Raw genomic sequence first — 22,236 nt, 5'->3', positions numbered from 1 at the left:
TGTAGCTCAACTGGGGTAGAGCATGGAGCATGCCAGGTTCATGGGTTCGATTCCCAGGGAACACACAATCTGATAAAAAAAAATGTATACCTTGAATGCACTGTAAGTTGCTTGTAAGTAAGCAACTGCCAAATGCATAAATGTAAATATAACTGCTTTAGGCATGCAGTATTTGTCACGTTGCATGCCATTGACAATATCTCTTATTTAGCATGTTAAACAGTACCTGGCTTATGAAGTTCTCTATAACCTACAGTAAAAAATAAATAAATAAATAAATAAAAAAAATACATGTTTTAAGAAAATTATAGCAGAAACCAGTGCATGCAAACATTCAGACATGCACAGTTTAAGGTAGAAGAATATGTAATGAAAAACATGTACGTATGCTGCAACCTAATGCTTAATATGATGTTAACAAGTAGGATGTTCCTGGATGAATATTCAATGTTGGCCCTGGAACAATGGTTGATATGGAAAGAACATTCCAATCAACCAGTCAATGCCCTTGGAGTTGAAGGATTCGTGGCCAGGAACATTTTTATTAACAAATCATTGCCCTCTGATTTGGGAGATATGTTTATGCATATGATTGATTAGTTAATAATAGGAATGTTACAGAACAAGAGAATGTCCTGCATGGTTAAATCACGTTGTATATACAGGCATAGACTGAACTACGCGGTCAGTGGTTGATCAGATCAACTACAGTGGTTGATGGCGCTATGCTCACCGTAGGAATGAATGTACCTCACATATGGCGTTCTGCTGACATCTAGTGGCCATTTAAGCAACTACACTCATGCAATTTTCAGGATGTCTGCATAATGGGGACATATTTCACGTTTAAATCTTTCACGTTTAAATCTAAAAGCCAAATCATATCTCATACATTGTCTGTTATGGGATATTTTACTCGTGTGGTCCGGGGCGACATTTTTAACTGAGCGCTGATGGTTGTGATAGCCATGAGAGGAAGCCAAAGTTTAACTTGTTGCGGAAGCGTTCTTGCACTTAAAAAGCGCCATGAATGCAAACTTTACATGCTACTCCCCGTCTACACTACGCTTCCGATGGGCTCGCGTGCAGTGTAAATAGGACGCATTAGAGTGTCGCGTCACTGTCAGGGTAGACGGGCCGTTACAATGTTTGTTTATTAGAAGATTCGAATAGGATTGTGGTTTAATCTCTTAATCGTCATGGTTTAGATCAGGTTCTGGATGTCAGTTTCATTTCGTTTATTGTTGCAGCTCTCTTTCGAGCGTGTTCAGACATGCTCATGTCCCTTTATGAGACGCTGGCTGTATAGTAGGGATTTCAGTGCGTCCATATTATCTGTTCATAAGGCGTGGTTTTTTTTTTGGTGGTTTTTTTTTTTTGGCCGCACATTGCGGGCTGGAGTATAAAGTAGCCTAGAAGCGCGCATGGCATGGGGAAACTGAACTTTGCTGTTTGAGCTGACAGGTTCTGGAGTTCTAGTGTGTCGATAAATTCTCGTTTCGAATCAAGACGATGGCTGAACATTGCGGAAACAATGGAAAACAAGCCTTTGATAAACCTAAGGTTAGTAGTGCTATTATTGTTGGAAAAATTTGCTATCTACAGGATCAAGAGACAAATTCATCCGGCATTTGATGCTTCATGTTTTTTTGTTTTTCTTTTCTTAGTTACACCCTTGATTCTGCTACAGTAAGAATCAAGTGTGTAATTGCGTGTTCAAAATCTGGGGGTTTCCAAAAGGGGGTTTACTTCTAAAAACCCTTTATTGATAGATAATGAATGTCTATGATAGTTATGGCCCTGTGAAAAATATAAAGAAAAGATATCAAGAGGATATCATTGAAATAAAAGAATTGCAACTTATTTTCTTCATGGAAAAATAACTAGACATCTTTTAAGATGAAGTTGAATGAATGAAGACTTTCTGACATTGTGATCACCTGCATTGCAGATGATAGATCACAGTTTTCAGAAATTCAATCAGAACGTTATTTTAATTGAAACATGTCAATTTATGTTGGACACACAATGCACTAACCAGATACAGTGACAGTGGAAAGAACAAGAAGAGAGTGCACCAGAAAAATGTTCACACTTCTTGGCCTAACTGGGAGGAACACAGAGCTAGTATCTGCCCTTTGTAGTTATTATTGCACTGGCTCAGAAAGCAGAAGTCATTCTGCAGAATGCTTATAAGCATATAATCTGTGGCAGTTTCCATAACCTAAATGTGAATGTCGATACAATATCTCTTTTATACTGTACTTGTGTTACACTGATCATGTGCAAGGTGGAGGACTACAGTGGCATCACTGAGTGTGTAATTCAATCCTCATTCTTCCTGAGTGTAGCCGAATGCCACTTGCACTTCTGCAAATACATTACCTCACATCCTTTATTGATTGATCAATACCCTTGTCCTCTTCTTTCATTTTCTTATGTGATTGTCATGCCCATTGAATTGTTTGTAAATGCACATATTGTAAAGTCTAGGCAATAAATACAATAAAGGCCAAGGGTGCTCATTTATGGCCACCCTATATCGAATTTTGCAAATACCAATAACTAAGGTGGTGGAATAAAATCCCAGATGCAGTGTATTGTGCAAGCAAATCTCAATAATAACCCCCCCAAAAAAAAGATATGATGCATAAAATTATACTTTGAATGTGTGTTTTTTTTTTTTTTTTTTTTTTTTTTTTTTACAAAATAATTAATGTAAGTACTTTTATCAAATAAAAGCTTAACATTTCTGTTAAGCCCTCCAAAAACTGGCCACATTTACTTCTATTGTATGGTAGGGTTAGTTGATTAATGATCAGCGTTAATTTCTGCTTATAATCAATAGTTCCAAATGTCACTACTGGCACCGATTAATTGGCAAAACCGATATATCGGTCGACCTTTAGTGGTTGTCACACATGTAAGGAATTTAGCATGTTAACAGAAGCTTCCAGTTCCTACAGAAATTCAACTAGACACAGAATTACTGAAGAATAACATATTTACAGAAAGATATGTACATGATAATTCAAATAGTATTTGTATAAAGGTGAATAGCATTCATATAATACAGTATTTGTAAATAGGCTATAAAGGTTCACAAATACTTCTTTGAGAATTACATATTAATTAGTTTTGAATCTGCACCTTTGGTAGTAGTATAGTGTGAAAGTGTGCCTAGGTAACACACAGCATTGCTTACTCTTAGGATGGCTCCTTAGAAACACAAATTTAAGTGTCCTTGTTTTATAGTTTAATTTGTGTTCAAGAGGATATTTAGATTGTGATTTGTAATACACCTACGGATGGCTGCAGTGGGCTGTAATCTATGATACCACTCCTTAACCAAACGGTACCCTTTATAATATTTGCTTTATCAGAAACTGAACCAATTAAGTAGTATTTAACAGTTTTGTTCCATCATAGGGCTGGGCGATATGCAATAAATATATTCATGATATTTTTATAAAAAGAAAAAAAAATCACAATATCCAATTACATCATCAACCCCCTGGCTGAGGGATCAGTGAATATTCTTTTTTTTATTTTTTTTTTTTGGTTTTTTCTCCCAATTTGGAATGCCCAGTTTCCAGTGTGCTTTTAAGTCCTCATGGTCACATAGTGATTTGCCTCAGTCCAGGTGGCAGAGGACAAATCCCATTTGCCTCCATGTCTGAGACCGTCAACCCATGCATCTTATCATGTGGCTTGTTGAGCACATTGCCACAGAGACATAGCGCATGTGGAGGCTTCACACCATCCACCAGGGCAACCACACTCAACTCACCACGCACCCCACCGAGAAAGAACCAAGGAGTTGACCCCATGTGACTCTACCCTCCCTAGCAACCAGGCCAATTTGGTTGCTTAGAAGACCTGGCTGGAGTCACTCAGCACACCCTGGGATTCAAACTAGTGAGCTAGCAAACTCCAGGGGTGGTAGCCAGCATATTTTACCACTGAGCTACCCAGGCCCGATTGGTGAATATTCTTGCTTTAGTGGTTTTTCATTGAAAATTTAATTCATTTATTTAAAAAACAAAAAATTTAAACCAAAGACATTTCTAAATTCAAATTGCACTTCAAATGAAATGAAAAAGCAATTAAAATAACGAAGTGGTAAAGAAAAAACACACATTTAACCACCTTTCCATTTACCGTAACGCAAGTATCCATTTATGACAACAGGTGGAAAATTACTAATACAAATTAAAATTTAAAAACAATTATAAATGTAAACATATCAATTATATTGATGATAATAATCACTGAAATATAAATCATGGTTCAAGGTGAATGTGTTATTTGTATTATTTTATGATTTAATCACAGATGTATAGGCTATACATGAAGTGACCCTACAGAGTTGTGCTCACAACGAACTGCTCTGTGGAAATAAAGCAAACTGAACTCAGAGCACCTCCTGAGCTGACATGGTCTGAGGTCATTTGCAGCATTCTCATAGATGATACTATTCTTGCAAAAAATTTCAGAAGACTGAAACAAAGAAAGAGTGAGAACCCTTTACATACACATATTCCACGAGACTGCACGCCTCCGAACAAACAGCATGTCAGACATGCGCATAAACGGCTTTTCTGTCATCTGTTCTTAAAAATATAATAAAGTGTTTTTTCAAGCGCGTTTCTGTGTGTCTAACAGCATTTCTTGTGTCATTCCGAATCCGAGACGTCTTACAATTACCCACCATGCACATTATATTCGCTACCTGCAATTAAGCATTTTCTGTCAGTGCGCATACTTTGCTGCCTGTGTAATTTTACTACAGTAGTTGTTTTCAATACATCTACAAAACACATTTGATCATGAAGAGATTAAGTCAGACTTGGGCTGATTGGGCAAGAGGTTTTCCACTGAGCATCTTCTTTTTGATATTTGAGCACAGAAGCTGACATGCCTCTCATGATGACAGGCAAACTGCAGTGGCAGAGCATGTGAACACCCACAAACTCATGAACACATGCAGTTCTCTGAAAAATGTAAACAAGAGGTTGCTCGGATATCCATTGCAGCAGTATAACAGCGCGTTGTAATGTTCTAATTAATAGTGCAATTAGATTAGCAATGCAAGTGTATAATTTTGAGACCCAGGAGCCCTAATGTCCAGCAGATTTTTAGCTTTATGAACCGAAAGAAAAATGAGGCATCCTAGAGCAGTGCTCGAATTGAATCAAGTCTTATGGGGGGTCCGCACATAGTTTGGCAATATACAATTTATACAAAATATACAATATATTTATTTGATCATAATATGCATAACTATATACCATTTATTAAAAACAGGCTTTTGTGTTGATAAAGAATAAAGGCACATATAAGGCACTTGAAGACCCGTAAAAGCATGTGACTTCAAAATACATTGAAATGTCTCAAAAACAGTAGAATGATTTCTGAAGGATCATGTGACACTGAAGACTGGAGTAATGATGCTGAAAATTCAGCTTTGATCACAGGAATAAATTACATTTTACTATTGTATTATGATTATTATTTTAAATTGTAATAATATTTCACAATATTAGTGTTTTTACTGTATTTTAGATCAAATCAGTGCAGGCTTGGTGAGCAGAAGAGACTTTTGAACAGTAGTGTACATCCAACAGAATAATTCTAGCATTATTTACCAATGTAGTATTTACTACCCTAAAAACAACTGGATTGATGTGACACTTTGTGATAATAATGTTTGTTCCAAAATACTTTTTTAAATGCATGAAACTAGTTTATTAGATATTAAAAATATAAATTGTGACAAGACAGTCTGTCAGTCTGTGTGTTAGTGTTGGTGGGGATTTTTCAACGATTTCAGTGCAGTTAAATTGTTACGTCAGTAGGTTTGCGGCAAGGGACCATTATGAGTGAGTCAGTCAGCAGACTATTCAACCATTTCAGTCACAAAGGCTGCTTTATTCATGAACAAACAATACTATGGTTATCAATATGTCAGTCATTGCTATTTCAAGAGTGAATCCCGCATTTATATGTGGATGTAATTCCCGAAAATTTGCAGTGTGTACGTGGCCGTTGGTCCTCCTCTTAGCAGCATGAAAAACAAGTTTTATACAAATTCTGAATGGATTATATATAGCATAGAAAGCACACAACGAGCGCTCCCTTTATAATCACTAAAAATCTGTCACTCATCTTCATCGCGATCTCTAGCACCCCCGGAGAACCAGGCCTATTAATAATGAAAAATGAGTAAGCCTAAATGTTTCCAATTTATGCAAGGAATACAAAAGCCCTGACATGCAGTGGATAGATATAGAAGAAAGATATACAGAGAGAGAAAATTACCCCTCAAAAAAGTCAGTAAGAAGCTTTCTCTTCCTGACTGCGTGTGGAGGTTTATTATTCTCCATTTTTTAGCTAAAGTTAGCTTCACCGGAGCAGCGCCAAGCAAGCATGTCAACGATGTCATGCGCTTAAGCGGTCTTTAGATGTGGGGCGGGGCGTTTACATTTTAAAGAAACATGACAATTAGCCTATAAACAAACTTAATATAAATTATTGTAAATAATTAATTCACGAAATTTACTGTATCCACTGCATGAATTTAATCAGATTTGTCATTATTATTTTTACTAAAATATAAGTATCTTGGGGACCCCCCTAAGTCTATTTTTTTACTTCTTATGGGGGGGTCCCGGATCCCCCTAGCCCCCCCCTCAATTCGAGCACTGTCCTAGAGAATGCTCACGTAATATGATTGAGGAAAATATTGCCTCACTGCAGTCCCATCGGGCCGCTCATAATTTCATGCTCTGTTAACATGATCCAAGTAACTAACAGCTTAAAAGCCAGTGATGCGAAAGCTCAAGAAGTGACATCATCCTTGTTTACTTGTTTACATAGTGTCTGTCTAACCAAAAATCTTTGTTTAAATAATCCTGAAAATGGTTCACATTCATCTTATTTAGGATTTTTTTAAATATGAAATATAGTAATTATTACTAGCAAAATGGTTTACACACAATCAAAAACAGATCTGTATTACGACACCAAAGGCTTCAACTGTACTGTATATCACTCTTTGGTCTGTCATTTCAATCTTAGGAGTGGCTAGTTCATGGTCTGTTATTGTATTACATATGCAAGAATGTGATTTGCCTTTCTCTTTTCAGGGCCAGTTTGCTTTGACTGCTTTGAGTTTAAAAGAATTCAACATGTAGATTTCCAAGGCACCTGAAGTAAGGCCTGTGCAAAGCATGCACATTTCCATCACTGTACCTTTGCTTTAGGTGTTTATATCATATTAAATAAAAGGCTGCATGCACACCACAGTGTCTATTTTCTCTAGGGGTGGGGAGAGGGTCTGGTTTAGTCCCTGCACATCACACTGCATAATCAGTGTTGACGTCTGCTCCATTTCATACTCTGTTTTTACTCATCAGGTTCTTTTCTGTTTTTGAGATTGGCCTTACCTCTTGTGTTTACTGTATATCATAACACATTGGCAATATTATCCACTAACTATCCATAATTTAGGTAGTTTTACAAATAACAAATCGGTCAATGTTTTGGTGCAGTGGTAAGCGCATGTGATCCAGATGGCTTTGGTGCTAATACTGGTGATGCAGGTTCAAGTCCAACCTGTGATCTCCCCAACAATTTCCTTTCCATACTTCGCTATCTATCAACCTTTCTATTGACTTTGCAAATTGAGTCTATGGCGGTTCCAGTCACAACAATGATTTATTTGTGAAATACACAACTGAAATTGTAGCTTTAATAGCAGAATAATATACAAGTTGTTATAAAATATGTGGGATTTTCTGAAATGCCAAAAGTGGTTGAAATTTACTTGGAAATGAGACTGAAGTTGTGTCCGAATGTATTCATAGTACACTTTGAGACCAAATAAAAACATACTAAGTGGGCTCTGGACCAATTGGTATAAATCATGAATTCATACGTTTTTTTAATGCTTTTCAATGTGGGTCAATTTGACCCAAGGATCACATTTGGGTGTCTTTTCTTAGGACAGTAGGAGGCAGGTACAGTAGGTAAACTGTAGTCCATATACAATCCTTAAGTTTTAAACATTGCCCACTAACGTCTACTCAATTTACTTAGATAAAACAAGACTGGTACTTCACATAGATAAATAATATTGCCATTATATTCATGCTATATAGCCAGAGGGGGAACTGGCTGGCTGCCCCTGGTCAGTCTGGTTTCTCCCAAGGTTATTTTTCTCCTTTAACTAACATCTTATGGAGTTTTGTGTTCCTTGCCACAGTCGCCATTGGCTTGCTCACTGGGGGCCAAAAAAGAATTATTTTTTAGGCATGATTTTCGATGGCATTATTAATTTAACTGGACAATGAGGACTTTAAGACATTACAGCATAATTTTCTGTTACAGCATAATTTACTGTAAAGCTGCTTTGAAACGATGTGTTGTGAAATGCTTTATACAAATAAAAATGACTTGACAGTCTGAAATGGTTTTTACTAAACAAAAGATTTGGAATGGGGTCACCGTTCTTCAACAGAAAAATGTCTCTCCTCATGGGTTCTTCTTTACAGATTGTTGTGGGGCTGGACCTTTTTTGTTTGTTTCACAACTGCTGGAGAACAAGGGTTACAATGTAGTTTGGTCATCTGTCAGCATAACTCACCATGCTCTCACATTTGAGCCATTACATTCACTTCTCTTAATGGCATCCCCGGACTTTCCATTAAACTCATTTCAACCAACTGTGCATTCCATATTCTAGATGCGCTCCAGGAGGAGTATTTCACAACTGTGCGGGAAGGAGACTCAACTTGCCACTTGCTTACGACAGACTGAAAGCTGAGCGGAAAATCTTTCACAAATGTGCCTTTGCTCTATGGTATCAACATGTATCTGTGAGCCAATGGAAGTAGTAATACTTCATTGTGACATTTGTCACCTGGTTCAGTCCTTCACCTTATTTTGCCCTTTGATTTGAAAGTTTTCAATTCAATTCAGTTCAGTTCAGTTTATTTGTATATCGCTTTTTACAATACATATTGTTTTAAAGCAACTTTACAGAAAAAGAAAAAAAAATACTGTCAATAAATAGAGGAATAGAAAAAAACGTCACCTTATTTTACACTGTTATCTGAAAGATTTCAATTCATTTTATTTGTACAGCACTTTTACAATACATTCTGTATTGTTTCAAAGCGGCTTTACAGAAATTAAATAAATTGAGAAATAAAAAAAACATCTGTCAGATGTATTTAATGGCTGCTTTTATATCCTTGCAGGTTGAACTACATGTGCATCTTGACGGCGCTATCCGCATAGAGACCATTATAGATGTGGCAAGGTAAGTGACGATTCCTCTATATTTTAATCATGAGCCCCCCACCCTTGATCAAGATCATTCATTTTAGTTACGCATATACAACCCCAATTCTGAAAAAGTTGGGACAGTATGAAAAATGCTAATAAAAACAAAAAGGATTGATTTGTAAATTATATTCACCCTTTGCTATATTAAAAGCACTACAACTACACATTATATGATGTTTTACCTTGTGAATTTCATTGTTTGTATTTTTATGTACAGTAATTTCAAATCAGATGATTGCAACACACTCCAAAAAAGTTGAGACAGGCAATTTAAGACTAATAACAATTAAACTAGTTGAAATAACAAGGCAATGTGAAACAGGAGATGTTAAACAGGTGAGGCAATTGTGTCATAGTACTGTATACTGTATAAGGAGCCTCCAACAACAGCCTAGTCCTTCAAGAGCAAGGATCGTTCAAGACTTGTCAATTTGCCAAAAGATGCTTCAGCAAATAATCCAGCACTTTGAGAAAAATGTTCCCCAAAGACAAATTGGAAGGATTTTGGGCATTTCACCCTCTACAGTGCACAATATAGTTAAAAGATTCAAGGAATATGGTCAAATCTCGGTGCGTAAAGGGCAAAACGAAAACCACTTCTGAATGAGTGTGATCTCTGATCACTCAGTCATCACTGTCTTAAAAAATGTCATTCATCTGTAATGGATATCATGAACATGGGCTTGGGATTACTTTAGTAAACCTTTGTTAGTCAACACCACTCACCGCTGCATCCACATATGCAAGTTAAGACTTTATTATGCAAAGCAGAAGCCCTACATCAACACTGACTTCTCTGAGCTCGGTCTCATCTTAGATGGAAAGTAGAACTGTGGAACCATGTTTTTTGGTCTGATGAGTCCACATTTCAAATCGTTTTGGAAAAACACAGCCGTCGTGTTCTCCGGGCCAAAGAGGAAAAGGACCATCCAAGCTGTTATTAGCATCAGGTCCAAAAGCCAGTGTCTGTATGGGCCAGGGGTGTGTCAGTGCCCATGGCATGGGTAACTCTCACATCTGTGAGGGCACCATTAATGCAGACAGATATGTAAAAATGTTAGAGCAGCATATATTGTCATCCAGCACTGTCTTTTCTAGGGACGTCCCAGAATTTTCAGCATGACAACTTCAAACCACATACTTGCCGAATAAACAAAGAGTGTGGGTGCTAGATTGGCCTGCCTGCAGTTCTGACCATCTCCAATTGAGAATGTGTGGTGCATTATGAAGCGCACAATACAGCAACAAAAACCCTGTACAATTGTGCAGCTGAAGACCTGCATAATGGATGAATGAGGAAAAATTCCTCGTGAAAATTGTGTCTTCAGTGCCTAAATGCTTAATAAGAGTTATTAGAAAAAATGGTGATGTTTCACAGTGGTAAACACTCGACTGTCCCAATTTTTTTGGAGCGTGTTGCAATCATCTGATTTGAAATTAATGTACATTAAAAAAAATAAAATTCACATGGGAAAACATCATATAATATTTAGTTGTAGTGCTTTCAATATAGCAAAGGGTGAATATAATATACAAATCACTCCTTTCACTTTTCCAGAATTGGGGTTGTAAGAAATAATGACTTGATATGTAGATGATGAGTATCTTGATAAGCAGATATTTAAGAGTGCAGATATTTGGATCACAAATTGTTATCAATTTGGTTATAACAAAATCGATAACAAAATTTGGTTATAACTGCATTTGGATTTGACCAAGAATTTAAGATTTTGGTAACACTACAATAAGGTTTTATTTGTTAATATTAGTAAATGCATTAGATTTCATTAACTAGCAATATATTTTTATAATTTCAAATACAGTATATACATAATTTTTATTAATATTCTTTTCATATTTTTACAGCATTAATTAAGCTTGGTTAATGTTAATTTATGAAAATACAATTGTTCTTTGTTGGTTCATGTTCGTTCAAAGTGTGTTAGCTAATATTAACATATACCATTTGTTAAAATGCAATTAAATTAAATACAATTAAAAATGCATGAGTTATGTTGAAATGAACATTAACCAAGATTAATAAGTGTTGTATGTTATTGTTATTGGTTAGGTCATATTAACTATTTATGTTAACTAATGTTAACGAATAGAACCTTTTTGTAAGGTGTTACAAAGAAGTTATCAGATAAGCTTGGAATTCATTAATAACAAATTAACAACATGCACCTAATCTACTTAGGTAAATACATATTGTAATAGGGATAGAGAGCTTTTCAATGCAATGGTTTCTGTAACCCATGCTTTCTACTCTCACTGTCTCAGGAGGCGAGGAATCACTCTACCTAAAAGCACTGAGGCTGAAATGAGAGACCTGTGCACAGTGAAAGAGCCGTCCACGCTCTCAGTATTCCTTGGCAAATTCAGTCACTTCATGCATGCCATTGCGTAAGTACTTGTGCAAAGATAAGAACTGCTGACTCTACACAAAACATGTGTTGTGTTCTTGCTTGCAGACCTTGCATGGAAGCCTTATCAATTGTTACGATTTCCAATATAGCCCTGTCCCAAATGCCACCTTCAACCCGTACAGAGTCCCCACTTTGGTGATGTAATGCTGCATAGACTTTTGGGTAGTAGTAGTAGCAGCACCCATCTGAATAATAAAATGGCAAATGGGACAACTTATAGTCTTGTGGAATTTTGAGTCTTGACTATAAAATTATTAAAGGGATAATTCACCCCAAAATGAAAATTCTGTCATCATTTACTCATTCTCATGTTGTTCCAAACCTTTGTAACTCTCTTTCTTCCATGGAGCACAAATGGACATGTTATTCAGAATGTTAGTCTCAGTCGCCACTGACTTTCATTTCATCTTTTTTTCTAAACAATGAGGGTGAATGGTGACTGAAGCTGTCATGTATTCTGCTGAAAATCTTCTTTTGTATTCAACAGAATAAAAAAAGTCATACAGGTACAGGTATATGACAACAGAATTTTCATTTTTCGGTGAATTATCCCTTTAAAAGGGATAAAACAGTATAAACTGTTGAATGTAACTGTTGTGTATAGACCGTTATTCACCACAAGGATGTTTACAATTACATTAAACAAGTGTGTTGCATTAAACACGTATGCTCAAGCGTACGTCACCGTGGCAACTGACATATACATCTGCATAGGCTTTTCTGTTGTTTGCCCCATCCATGCACATTGTCCTCAAAACAGTCTGGATAATGTAGTATTTTCCACACGTGTCCACTCAGATTCACAAACAGCCAGCAGTTTTGTGGACAGGAAGCTGACATGCTTAATTTTAAATGAACTTCTCATCCACTGAAGCTTTAAAAGGGACTTGTTTGCAGTATGCACCTCCCCCACAACAACATGAGGAACTCACTGGCTGTTGTTGGCACCCACTGGACTCTTTATTGTCTAATGCGGTAGGCAGGCACAATGCATGTCATGTGGTGTACACCGGAAACCTGCTTTGCTGCTGCATTCAAATAGCACTTTTATTTAGCACTTTTTAGCATTGTGTTTACCCAGAGAGGGAAATCAAACATAATAATGAACTTACTGACTTTGTGAGTTGTTAAAACGTATCATAGCATGACATTGTTATTGAGTCATTAAAAAGTATCATGGCCTTTGAGGTTTTGTGCCAGTTGTCGGTGGCTCTTTTCATAAGTGTGTAAAAGATAGTATCACTTGGTTCATTCAGTCAGTTCCTTCGGGTTCAGTCATGGGACATGTGTGCATATGTATTTTCCTATAGACTCAAAGTGATAGTTCACCCAAAAATGAAAATTCTGTAATCATTTACTCACCCTCATGTTGTTCCAAACCCATTTGACGTTCTTCTGTGGAAAACAAAAGGAAGGCTCCTTTTTTTTTTTACAAACATCATTAATATTTGATTCAATAATATCAAGAAGTTTTCTCTGGGTTACTCCTTAAGACCTGAACAAAATGTGCTTTTTTTTTTTACTTCACACCTTGAGGGTCTAAAGGGATCATCCCTTTAGACATGACATTTTAAAATATAAAAATGATTTTGAAATCAGTAATTAAAACATGTTCATCATAGAAGAAGTGTATCTACTGTAAGTAACTGTTTCTTGTGAATTGCATTTTTAATTTATTTTTAAATAATTTAGTGTTCCAGTTAATTGACCCAACTTTCAAATGAGGAATACATAAACATCATCCTAAGGAGGCGGTAACATGATAATTGCGTTAATACAACATTTCACAATTACTTAGAGATGGAAATGTGACATAGTAAAGCATTTTAAGAATGTTTTGTATAGAAAGTTAAAAGAAAGGGCAATAAGAAAGTGCATTAAACATTTTGAATCAAATGGTCACAGAAGAGATATGTTTCTTGAAGATAACGAAGGACTCTGTATGTCTTGAAGGTCACGAGGGGCTGTTCGGGTAGGGGGTGGGGTTGTCATGGTGTCTTATCTCTTCCATGTTCCATCCACAGGGGTGACAGAGAGGCCATCAAGAGGATAGCTTATGAGTTTGTAGAGACAAAGGCCAAAGAGGGAGTGATCTATGTTGAAGCACGATACAGCCCTCAGCTCCTGGCCAACAAAGGAGTGGATCCTCTACCGTGGGGCCAAAAAGAGTGAGTGTACTCTCGTACAGTAATCATGTGAGATAATCATCTGTGTACAGTATATTTGAAAATATATTTTATTGTCTGTTTTTATGTTGCCATATCATTTTGGTGTCACCATGGTTTCTTAAAAGTATACTCAGTAATTTTAAATAAAGTTTCGCTGGCCAATATGGCAGTAATCTTGGACTTATACTGACACCTAGAGTTAAACGATGACATTTCAGAATCCGCTATTTGCAGTCAGCCATGAGTAACTTGCTCTGTGAGCAAAAGTGTCTGATAATAGAGTGCAACAGTCTGGTTCTGGAAGTAAAAATCCAAGTCATTTTTATTTTCATAAGGGAATAATTATTAATTAATTATAATTATTATTTATTATATTAGTTAACTTATAAACTTTTAAAGACAGACTTACTGTGAGCTCTGAGGTTGTTAATCAATGCATCTCTGTCAAAGCCATCATTCTGCATTATTTCAACTTTTTTTTTATTTAAACAAAAATCCTGTTTAATTGCAGAATTCAAGGTTAAAGGGATAGTTCGCCCAAAAATGAAAATTCTTTCATCATTTACTCACCCTCTTGTCATCCCAGATGTGTATGACTTACTTTCTTCTGCAGAACAGAAATTAAGATTTTTAGAAAAGTATTTCAGCTCTGTAGGTGCATACAATGCAAGTGAATGGGTGCCAACATTTTTAGGCTCCAAAATCCACATAAAGGGAGTATAAAAGTGTCATGTGGTGTACACCGGAAACATGCTTTGTTGCTGCATTCAAATAGCACTTTTATTTAGCACTTTTTAGCATTATGTTTACCCAGAGAGGGAAATCAAACATAATAATGAACTTACTGACTTAGTGAGTTGTTAAAACGTATCATAGCATGACGTTGTTATTGAGTCATGAAAAAGTATCATGACCTTTGAGGTTTTGTGCCAGTTGTGGGTGGCTCTTTTTATAAGTGTGTAAAAGATAGTATCACTTGGTTCATTCAGTCAGGTTCTTTGGGTTCAGTCACGGGACATGTGTGCATATGTATTTTTCTATAGACTCAAAGGGATAGTTTACCCAAAAAATTAAGATTATAAAAGTGATCCATATGACTCCAGTGGTTAAATCAATATCTTCAGACACAATATGATAGGTGTGGGTGAGAAACAGATAAATGTTTAAGCCTTTTTTATCATAAATTCTCCTCCCTGTCCAGTAGGGGGCGATATGCATGAAGAATGTGAATCACCAAAAAAAGAAGGAGGGGAAATTAAAATTGAAGTGGAGATTGACTGAGCAGGGAGGAGAATTTATAGTAAAAAAAAAAAAAAACTTAAATATTGATCTGTGTAACAAGTTCCTTTGGGCAATGGATGAGACAGGAGGCAACGAAGCAGTGCAGGCAAGGTTTTTTTATTTCCTTTCACCTCAGGTTCACGGTACTTAATGCAGTCTTTACACTCAATCAGATAACTCAAATAATCTTTTTGTGGAACACAAAGTCAGATCATAAGTAAGCATCAAGCTCATACACTCTCTCCCTCTCTCCTCTTCTCTGGTGAGCTGGTAGCCTTTAAGTCTCCCTCCTCCATCACTATAACAAGAGACAGGTGTTAGAGATAATTACAACTCAGGTGATGAGCCTTACCGCTCTCCCTTTCCTGCAGACAGACTCACGACCACGCCCCCATCCCCTCATGTTTCTCACCTACACCTATCATATTGCTTCTGAAGGTATGGATTTAAACACCAGAGTCGTCTGGAGTACTTTTATGTTGCACTTATGTGGATTTTGGAGCTTCAAAATTTTGCCACCCATTAACTTAATTTGTATGGACCTACAGAGCTGAGAAATTCTTCTAAAAACCTTTGTTTGTGTTCAGCAGATGAAAGAAAGTCATACACATCTAGAATAGCATGAGGGTGAGTAAAAGATGAGATGATTTTCTTTTTTGGGTGAACTAACCTATTAAGGACTACACTACTAATAATCCAAAGGTGGAAAATCAAAGAGCTCTGCCATGACCTCCCACTCCTATGACGTACTGCACATAGAGAGTCAAGTCGGTTTTCCTACACTCTCAGAATACTTATATATTTATATATATTTTGATATAATTGTGCTAAACTTCATGGGATTGTAGTTATTTATCTATTATTATAGGCAAATACTATTACTATTCATTTCTTTTGGCGTGAAATGTTTTTAATGAAAAAAATGTGTGAGTTCACCTTTATCATTGTCAACTGAGTTTGCTCATTCATAATAATGCAGCTCTGGGCTTGTTCTTACTGTCCTCTCCTCTTCCTCCCAGAGGGGACGTCACTCCAGAGGATGTGGTTCGCCTGGTTAATCAGGGCTTTAGCGAGGGGGAGAAAGCCTTCAAAATCAAAGCCAGGTCCATTCTGTGCTGCATGCGTCACATGCCAAGTAATGCACTCACACCCCCACTCCCACAGTGTGTGCTGTGTGAAGCCACGCCTTATGTCATCCTTGAGGTTAAAACCATTAATCCACTGCTGCTCTCTGCTCATGCTCAAAGGTGTTTAATCATCTTGGCACTCAAAACAGCCGCCTCCTAAAATACATGTCCAGTAGTTTGTGGACATTCCCTTGTAATTAATGGGTTTGGCAATGAATTTCCATGCTGGTCCAGACTAGTTTATGCTGGTGGACCATACCCAAGATGTTCAAGCTAGATAAGAAGCGTGCTAGGGACACCAACACACTAGCATCCCATGTTGGTGACCAGCACCTAAAACACAACTATGCTGGTTTTTTCAGCAGGGATTCCACTAATTCCAGTGAAGAAAAAACTTAATTCTAAGCCATAAAATGACATTCTAGCTAATTATGTGCCTCCAAATTTGTGGAAACAGAATGGGTGGGCCCTTTTTGTCCCAGTGTGGCAATACGCCTGTACACAAAGCGAGGTCCACAAAGAAGCTGAATGGAAGATAAAGAGAAGAAAAGAGAAAAGAAAAGAACCATGCCTAGCATCAGCCTGACCAGACTGCTGCTCCTGTGGTGAATGGAAGCAAATCCCTGCAGCCAAGTTCCAATATCTTGTGGAAAGCCTTCTCAGAAAAGTAGAATCTATTATAGCAGCAAAGAGATGGAGGGATACAAATGGTTTTGAAATTAAATGTCCAAAAAGCAAAGTGTGGTGTTCTGGTGGCGACATACTTTTGGCTATGTAGTGTGTCATAAATTCAAAAAAGATTGGTTGTTTAGAAATGCTAACTAGATAGTGCAAGCTTTGGTGCTCATTTTGCAATAGGTTTTGTAAACAAGGTTCCATTTCAGTAACTGTTCCTGGTTATATTTAACCTCAAATCAATACAAAAAATATGACACTTGGAATATCTACACTGGACACTTAAGCACATTTTACTCCCAAATTTAACACATTCGGATATTTTACTTTTACTATTGCCATTGTTTTCAATGATTATTCTCATTACCACAACACAGTAATTATTTGCCTTATTCCAGGAAAAAAGTTGCTGTTGGACAATGAGTTAACTGAATATTACTAAGATTTATAAAAATTTTACAGTTTAATTAATATATAATTTTTTTATTTCAAGAAAATAATGTCACAATGTAAAAAGTCTTAATGGCCCTAAAAATCATTCAATGTCTATATGCAAAAAATTATTTATTATTTGTTTCATTGGATTTTAAGTCCAGGACATTTTCTTTACATGTTTTGTGAGAATCACCCTCTTGGAAACACAATGTATTTGGCATGTAGGAGGTAATAGCAGTCACCCACAGATCTATCATCTTGAGAAAAACAAAATGTTACTTTGTATACAGTACATAAAAAACTCTTCATCTGGTGAAAATATAGGCTATAAAAAGCTACATTTAGTAAATACTTGCACACTGAGCACTGTAATGGAGCCAAGTCTCTCATTTCAAAATGAGAGTCCCTGGTGTGTTTCCGGCTTGTTTATAGTTAAAAGTCCAGCGTTATGTACCAAATCTTTGTTTCTCTGGTTATTATTGGGATTTTAGTTGCATAATAAACTACTTGTGAGATTTTATTAAAAAAAAATTAGAAATCGATTTAAAAAAACTATTGGCTGATTAATCGGTTATTAATCTTTTCCACCACCTTATCGTATCGGCAAAATCCACTATCGGTCGTACTCTACTATATACACTGGCGGCCAAATGTTTGGAATAATGTACAGATTTTGCTGTTTAGGAAGGAAATTGGTACTTTAATTCACCAAAGTGGCATTTAACTGATCACAAAGTATAGTCAGGACATTACTGATGTAAAAAAACAGCATCATCACTATTTAAAAAAAGTCATTTTTGATCAAATCTAGACAGGCGCCATTTCCAGCAGCCATCACTCCAACACATTATCCTTGAGTAATCATGCTAAATCGCTACATTGGTACTAGAAAATCACTTGCCATTATATCAAACACAGCTGAAAGCTATTTGGTTCATTAAATGAAGCTTAACAATGTCTTTGTGTTTGTTCTTGAGTTGCCACAGTATGCAATAGAATGTTTTAAGGTCAATATTAGGTCAAAAATGGAAAAAAGAAACAGCTTTCTCTAGAAACTTGTCAGTCAATCATCGTTTTGAGGAATGAAGGCAATACAATGCTTGAAATTGCCAAAAAACTGAAGATTTCATACAAAGATGTACACTATAGTCTTCAAAGACAAAGGACAACTGGCTCTAACAAGGACAGAAAGAGATGTGGAAGGCCAGATCTACAACTAAACAAGAGGATAAGTACATCAGAGTCTCTAGTTTGAGAAATAGACTCATCACATGTCCTCAGCTGACAGCTTCATTGAATTCTACCCGCTCAACACCAGTTTCATGTACAACAGTAAAGAGAAGACTCAGGGGTGCAGGCCTTATGGGAAGAATTGCAAAGAAAAAGCCACTTTTGAAACAGAAAAGCAAAAAGAAAAGGTTAGAGTGGTCAAAGAAACACAGACATTTTACAACAGATAATTGGAAAAGAGTGTTATGAATCTTAACCCCATTGAGCTTTTGTGGGATCAGCTAGACTGTAAGGTGCGTGAGAAGTACCCAACAAAACAGCCACATCTATGGCAAGTGCTACATGAAGCGTGGGTTCACCTTATATATATATATATACTGTATGTATACATACATACAAGTTTGTTTTTAAAGATTTAAGTAACATGGTATGATACACTTGATACATTTACTATTAACAATGCATGATTAGTGACCATATCAAAATCAGCCAATATTGGGTTTTTTTTTACACTGTACATTATGGTTTCAATGCCTGATTTCACTTCAAGCATGTAAAATGGTGTATAGTAACCAGGGTTGGGGAGTAACGAAATGCAAGTAACGGGAATACGTATTTAAAATACAAAATATAAGTAACTGTATTCCACTACAGTTACAATTTAAATCATTGGTAATTAGAATACAGTTACATTAAAAAGTATTTTGATTACTGAAGAGATTACTTTGCATTTTATTGTCATTTGTTTCATTTAATATTTAGTCTTTTCAGATGGAAAACATTTATACATATAAATGATGTGATCCAAAGTGCATTTGAACAGCGGTAAAACACTTTCTTATGAAGTGTTACATTCATACGAGCAGACAGAGAAGTAAGTTTGAAGTAAGTTTGGAGCAGAAGAAATAGAAATAAACCTTGTGTAAATTGTCAGCTTTACACTAACCTAAAATGCTATTTTTAGCCATTTTAAATGCACGTTACCAGGCACGATCATATGTTTTTATCAAGAAAATTCACGTTGGATCATAATTTATTTTTTCTAGTAAGACCTTTGATATTAGGGCAAAAATCATATTCTTGATAATAATTTTTGTATTGTTTTCCTGTAAAAATATCTAAAAATCCTTAAAACAAGATCAATTAGATTGATCTTGTTTTAGAAAGAACACTGCATAAGATATTTAGGTTTTTCAGAGAATGTATTTTTAACATGTATTTTGTCTTGATGTACTGGCAGTTTTTATATTCAAAACAAGTGAAAAAATCTACCAGTGCTGAAGAAGTAATCCAAAGTATTTAGAATACATTACTGACCTTGAGTAATCTAACGAAATACATTACAAATTACATTTTACAGCATGTATTCTGTAATCTTTAGTGGAATACATTTCAGAAGTAACCCTCCCAACCCTGATAGTAACAGCACTGGCCATATGATAACAATAATTACTGGTTACTGGTATTGGTTGTTTTCTATATGTATCTCTGTTTTGTATTATATTCAACATACAGTATATGAGATACAGAGATGTAACTGACACCCAAATTAATGACTGTTGTCATCTAATGCTTTAATGTCACCATGTGTTTTGCATTGTCTGTGCAGATTGGTCTATGGAAGTGGTCGAGCTATGTAAGAAGTATAGCAATGAGGGAGTCGTGGCTGTAGATCTAGCTGGAGATGAATCAATGAACTGTGAGGCATGTCCAGGACACAAGAAAGCATTTGAGGTAAAAAGTCACTTACTGTATACTCCACTCATGCATATGATTGCAGGGTAATTGTTATGAAAAACTAAACTACTGTAAAAACTACTGCAAACCTATTATAGAGAGCTGTATGGTAAAATTACACATTTAACATTATTTAAAATGTTTACTGATTTCTATAGCTGCATTGCTTTCATTAGATAACTCTGTGAAAGTTCAACCCATCTTTATTAGGCCTGTTATGAAACTACTGTGCCTGCACAGAATTCGTAGAATCTAAAAAAAAAATATGTATATAATAATTGCATGTCTTATCAACCTAAATAGTTTTGTCAAAGGTCTTCTTCCTTTCTTAGGTCATAGTTATTTATATTAACAAGCCATTTCCTATGGAACAAATGAACTTTGGCCAGGACTATTTGAATAGCTTTATGCATGCAGTTCTCTTTCAGTCGACTCATTTGACAACTCATTATGGGACACACCTCTTGAGTGGTCATCCATGAAGCCCTATGCAGTCACGCCCAACAGGCTGCTGGCCAGTGCACCAGGAAAGCCCCGCCCCTTTCCTATATAATCAGTAGCACTAGCCCAAAATGGCATCCTACATCTCTTCACTCGCAGCATCCAAGCTACGATCCCTTTTTCAGTGCATCTAGTGTTGATTAGATTTAAATGTCCATAGACGAGCTACCACTTGTTGTAGGACATCAAGCCAAGTAGAACAAGAGTTGTACTGAATAAATCGGAAAATGCTTTACAAGCAATATAAATTTAAATAAGAAATCTCAATTTACCAGTTGAAGATGGCTTCTCCCAATAAGTCTGGCAAGACCAAACCACTGTCTCACTTTTGTCCTGGAGTGTGTGGATTTTCTATGTCAGCCAGAGTTCCACACATTATGTGTCCAGCGTGTCTGGGCCTAGAGCATGCCCTCGCAGCATTATGGACACTGGTCTCCTGCACACAGTGCAGTAAACTCCTGGAGTACTGTGCAGGAAAGCGGTGTTCGTGCAGGATGTGTGTCATGATCAGTTACAAGGAGGGGACATGACCATGTCCACTGAAGTGACGGAAACCTCACATCCAAAGTCGAGTTGGGCTGACCAGCTTACTCCATCAGACGAGCTTGAGGAGTCGGTCATCTTCAAAATGGAGGTCTAACCATTCCCAAAAATCCTACCGGATGATAATTCAGTTTCCATCTACGCTTCGGGAGGGCTGTCAAATGAGGATGATGGCGACGGCGAGGAGGATCCGTTTGTCTCCCGAGCAGATTCACCTGGATACCTTACAGGATCAGAGGAACAACTGTCAGCAGCAGGGTATGCAACTCTGCATGTTGTTTGCCGACGGGCTTCGATTAGACTGGGTGTCGACTGGCCAACGGCTCTCCTCACCGCAAAATGCTCAAGACTAGATGGGAAAGTCTTCCTCCTTACCACCCCGGTAGCGCATCAGACACTTCCACCTTTCCAGGACTGCATGGAGGATCTGATGAAGTATTAGGAGAGACCACTTTCATCTAGAGTCCCGGTGTATGGCTTCTCCTCGCTAGAAATGGCAGGCATGAAGGAGAGGGTCTGGTCTCACATGCCGCCAATGGAAGCGTCTTTGGCTGGCCATCTTGATCCTCGATCGGCGTTCGGTTTATCCACAATCACTCCCAAGCTGCCTCAAAGATCCACAGTAACGGACCTTATTTCATGCTGCCTGGCTCAGTCCACAGGAAGAACTCTGGGTTTGGCGGTGGTGGGCCAGAGAAGTCTATGGCTGAATTTGTCCACAATGGCCAAAAAAGATAAAGGACATTTTCTCGATCATCC

The 22,236-nt window shown here is 36.9% G+C and overlaps 2 protein-coding genes across 3 annotated transcripts in view; one reads left to right on the top strand and one right to left on the bottom strand.

Moving 5' to 3' along the window:
* The first annotated feature begins 1,059 nt into the window (after window positions 1-1,059).
* The window catches only part of LOC127419522 (adenosine deaminase-like), a 36,490-nt gene continuing 15,313 nt past the window's right edge, over window positions 1,060-22,236 (top strand). The window contains exons 1-7 of one of the 2 annotated variants that reach the window (XM_051660985.1): window positions 1,061-1,563; window positions 7,149-7,214; window positions 9,264-9,325; window positions 11,635-11,757; window positions 13,805-13,948; window positions 16,249-16,364; window positions 20,306-20,430. In XM_051660985.1, the coding sequence (XP_051516945.1) occupies window positions 11,675-11,757; window positions 13,805-13,948; window positions 16,249-16,364; window positions 20,306-20,430 (468 nt within the window). In that variant the 5' untranslated portion in view covers window positions 1,061-1,563; window positions 7,149-7,214; window positions 9,264-9,325; window positions 11,635-11,674. Of the gene's footprint in view, window positions 1,564-7,148; window positions 7,215-9,263; window positions 9,326-11,634; window positions 11,758-13,804; window positions 13,949-16,248; window positions 16,365-20,305; window positions 20,431-22,236 lie in introns of both variants that reach the window. The other variant, XM_051660984.1, reaches the window with a different exon arrangement.
* Window positions 19,129-22,236, bottom strand: part of LOC127419518 (formin-like protein 3) — a 489,255-nt gene continuing 486,147 nt past the window's right edge. Inside the window, exon 28 of the transcript XR_007893684.1 lies at window positions 19,129-19,613. The gene's annotated coding sequence lies outside the window, so the exon portion shown is untranslated. The remainder of the gene's footprint in view (window positions 19,614-22,236) is intronic.

This window comes from Myxocyprinus asiaticus, chromosome 28, assembly GCF_019703515.2.
Source record: "Myxocyprinus asiaticus isolate MX2 ecotype Aquarium Trade chromosome 28, UBuf_Myxa_2, whole genome shotgun sequence".
In the NCBI taxonomy this organism is placed as follows: Eukaryota; Metazoa; Chordata; class Actinopteri; order Cypriniformes; family Catostomidae; genus Myxocyprinus; species Myxocyprinus asiaticus.
The sequence above is the reverse complement of the archived record's forward strand: the minus strand, read 5'-3'. Positions and strand labels throughout refer to the sequence as shown.